The 3875-nt window shown below is 37.6% G+C and overlaps 1 protein-coding gene across 1 annotated transcript; it reads left to right on the forward strand.

Annotated features, from left to right (window-relative positions):
- Positions 1-732: 732 nt before the first annotated feature.
- LOC114579909 lies at positions 733-3619 on the forward strand. The gene is made up of 3 exons (XM_028695932.1): positions 733-772; positions 843-2304; positions 2428-3619. Exons 1-3 carry the CDS (start codon positions 733-735, stop codon positions 3617-3619), a joined length of 2694 nt encoding a protein of 897 aa, XP_028551765.1.
- The last annotated feature ends 256 nt before the right edge of the window (positions 3620-3875 follow it).

Raw genomic sequence — 3875 nt, forward strand, 5'->3', positions numbered from 1 at the left:
GATTCATCATATACAACATGCGCGGTCTCCTCAATTATCAAAGTTTTTTTGTTGAATACTCTATAAGATTTTCCAACACTTGAGTATTCTACAAAAATTTCTTCATTTGATTTTGGATCAAATTTTTCTAAGGTAGTTTTTTCATTGTTATGAATAAACACCTTACAACAAAAAATATACAAATATGAAAAGTTAGGTGTTCTTCCTTTTAGCAACTCATAGAGTGTTTTATTTAATTTAGATCTCACATTCACCCTATTCAGAACATAACATGCAGTGCTAACCGCCTCAGCCAAAAAATATTTAGGAAGTGAGTATTCTGCCAACATGGCTCGAGCGGCTTTTATTAATATTATGTTCTTTCTTTCGACTACCCCATTTTGCTCAAGGGCTCTAGGTGTAGAAAAGTTGTGATCAATTCCTTTCTCCTTATAAAAATCCTCAAATCTTTCATTCTCAAATTCTCCTCCATGATCACTTTGTATAGTCATAATTTCACATCCTAGCTTTCGTTGAATCCAAGTTGAAAAGTTTCTAAATTCCTTAAATGATTCATTTTTATGAAATAAAAATATAACCCATGTGAATCTAGAGTAATCACCTAGTGTGAGAAAGTCTGGCTTTTTAGTGAGAGAAAATCCCTTCTTGTTTTTGAATTTTTCAAATCCCGTGGATTTTCCTCCGGCTGGTGGCGCCGTCGCCGGTTGCGTCGCTGCGTCTTCGGCCGACGCCATGATTGCTCCTCGTCATCCCAGCTCTCCTAGATTGGTTGGTAAGGAAAGAAGGGGGCTAATGATCAGAGAAGGCTCGCGTTCGGTAATCAAGCCATTGATTGGTTGAAGGCAAAGGTAAGAGGATTGTAGATGAAAATTCTTCTGATTTAGCAGCTGTGGATCGCTCGGAAAACATCCAAAAATGCAATCCGGATTCATCTGAGACCAATTTGAAGGTGTGCGATTTTTCTGGGTTATTCCGTCAAGAACAGAACAGGGGATCTTTAAATCCGGTGGAAGATGGAGCTATTGGTTCTTTCAAAGATCGTTTGAGCGATCCTTTGATTAATAAAGAACAAAAGGAAGTTGAAGAGATCAATGGAGCTTGGTCGAAGCCAAAGAATATCAAGATTGATTTCAAAAAAGATCAAGTTGAATTTTTGGAAGATGGCATTGCAATCAAACTGAATCCTGTGGCTGAAGGGAAAAATTCTGAGGTGCTGAAGAACTCCATTATTTTAAAAGTATTGGGAGGTAATGTACCTTATTCAACATGTAGTTTTGATTTGAGAAAACAATGGAACCAATTTGGTGGATTTCACATGACTTCAATTGGAATGAATTGGATACTTTGTTCTTTTAAAAACAAAGATGTGGTGGATGAAATTTTAAATGGTGGACCTTGGTATGTTAATGGATTCATTGTTGGAATGGATCGTTGGTCTCCTGCATTTGATCCATATTTGTTCAAGGGTATCTCTGCCCCAGTTTGGATTAGACTTCCATGCCTTCCTCTATACTGCTGGGATGAAGGCAACCTTGCTAGTATAGCTTCTCGGTTTGGTACACCTCTCTATTTGGATGGAAATACTTTTAGGTGGGGGAAGAAAGAATTTGCTCGCATTTGTGTGAAAGTTGATCTGGAAAAAAAACTCCCAAATGGTGTGTGGATTGATGGTATTGCTGGTAGATTCTTCCAAAGAGTTGAATATGAAAAAATCAACTTACTTTGCTATCATTGTGGTTGTGTAGGACATGAGCTCAACACATGTCCTGAAAAAGTTGCTCAAGGTATCAAGGATCAGTCTAAGAACACGCCTGAAACCATCATATCTGCTGAAAAGAATTCGGTTGGAACGAAACATAATGCTGTGACAAAGGTGGAGTATGGCCCCTGGATTCATGTTCAGTTCAAAAACAGACGGAACTACAACAATGCTAATGGTTTTAGAAGTAACAAAAGCAACAACATTAAAGAAAAGATAGAGGTGGGTAAACAAAGCATAATTGTTGAGCAACAAGTGCAGATTTCTGAGCAGAATTCAAAAGACTGTCTTATTACTGGACAGATTACAGAAATTAATGGAAAAGCTGCTATGGAAGTCAGTCCAAGATCCATTAGAGAGGAAGTTCAACTAAAAAATGCTTTTGAAATCCTTAGTGAGGAGAAGGATTGTGATAATTCTGAACCAATGGAAGATGACAGAAATCTGCTATATAAAAAGATGGAGGATATACAAACTAATGCTATGGAAGAAGGTAAACCATCTTTGTCTAAATCTGTTAAAAATAAACTTGCAAAGGAACTCAAGTCATTGGGGCCGATTGATCATGATACTAAGAAGAAGAAGAGAGAAGGACGTTTGGTGTCCACAAGAGGGGTTAACTCCCCTTCACTCATTTAAATGTCTTCTCTTTTATTCTGGAATTGCAGAGGAGCTAGGAAAAGAGAAGCTGCTCTGTACTTAAAGGAAGTGGTTAAAGATCAAGATGTTTTTTTCATTGGTCTTATGGAAACAAAAATCAATAGTATCAATAGATTGGATGTTGATATGCTCATTGGAAAAGATTGGGATTTCTTTCATTTACCCTCAGTGGGACTTTCTGGGGGCATCCTAGTTCTTTGGAACTCAAAAATTGTTAACTTTGTAGTTAATGATTCTTCTTCTCAAATGATGGTGGGAGATCTTTCTATCCCTAGTATGGGATCCTGGAGAATTGCTACTGTCTATGGTAGTAGGTGTTGCAAAGAAAGGGAAAGGTTATGGAGCTTGCTCAACAATTGTATGGATAGTTCTACTCCTTCTATCATTGGTGGGGACTTCAATTGTGTGCTTAACAAGGATGAGAAAAGAGGTGGCAAAAGGTTCCTTTTTTCTAAAGGACCTAGAGATATGAAGGAATTCATGACTAGCAATGATTTCCACGATGTGGGTATCATTGGACCAAGGTTTACTTGGTGCAACAATAAAGCAGGTAATTCTAGAATCTGGGAGAGGCTTGATAGATGTATTCTTAACTCTAAAGCCTTGAGATTACTTCCTACTGCTACTACTATACATCTTGCTAGGGTGGCTTCGGATCATAGCCCCATCATCCTCAAAATGATTGATAAAGTTCGGTTGAACTCCAAAATAATTAGATATGAGGACACTTGGAGATTGTATCCAGCGGCGAGAAGTATTGTATACCACTCTTGGAGAAAGAAGGATGGTGGAGAGGAAGGTTTGATTCTTCAAAAGAAAATTAATAGAACTCTAAAGGCATTATTTTTTTGGAGTAGAAGCAAATGCAAAGAACTTAATGATCTTAAAGTTAAGTTGAAGATGGAAATTCTGGATCTTCAAACTAAAGAAGCCTTGGGGAGTGGATGGACGGATCAAGACTTGCTTATGCTTAGAAGCAAGATACATGAGCTCAATGTTACCTTGAAGAGGCTTTCTACTTGGTGGAATCAAAGAGCAAAGGCAAGATGGATTGAAGAAGGTGATTTTAACTCCAAGCTTTTCCACAATTTTGCCACGGCTAGAAGAAATGGTAATAGAATTAACCAAATCAAGGATACTCCCAGCTCACGGGTTGGCCTGAAATTTCTGAAAATCAGAAACTCAACTTTGATGACCTAAAGGCTTTTAATCAGAATTTTACTGCTATGGAGCTCAAGGAATCAGTCTTCCAACAAGGCAATAATCGATCCCCTGGTATGGATGGTCTTACTTCCTCATTTTATAAGCACTATTGGGATTTTCATGATGTACTTACTAATATGATGGATAAGCTTAATGCTTGGGGAAGGAAATTTCTTTCTTTAGGTGGTAAGATCACTCTTATCACTAGTTCTTTTTTAACAATGCCTAATTTTTTGATTACTCATTCCATGAT

The sequence above is a fragment of the Dendrobium catenatum genome, unplaced genomic scaffold, assembly GCF_001605985.2.
Source record: "Dendrobium catenatum unplaced genomic scaffold, ASM160598v2 fragScaff_scaffold_716, whole genome shotgun sequence".
In the NCBI taxonomy this organism is placed as follows: domain Eukaryota; kingdom Viridiplantae; phylum Streptophyta; class Magnoliopsida; order Asparagales; family Orchidaceae; genus Dendrobium; species Dendrobium catenatum.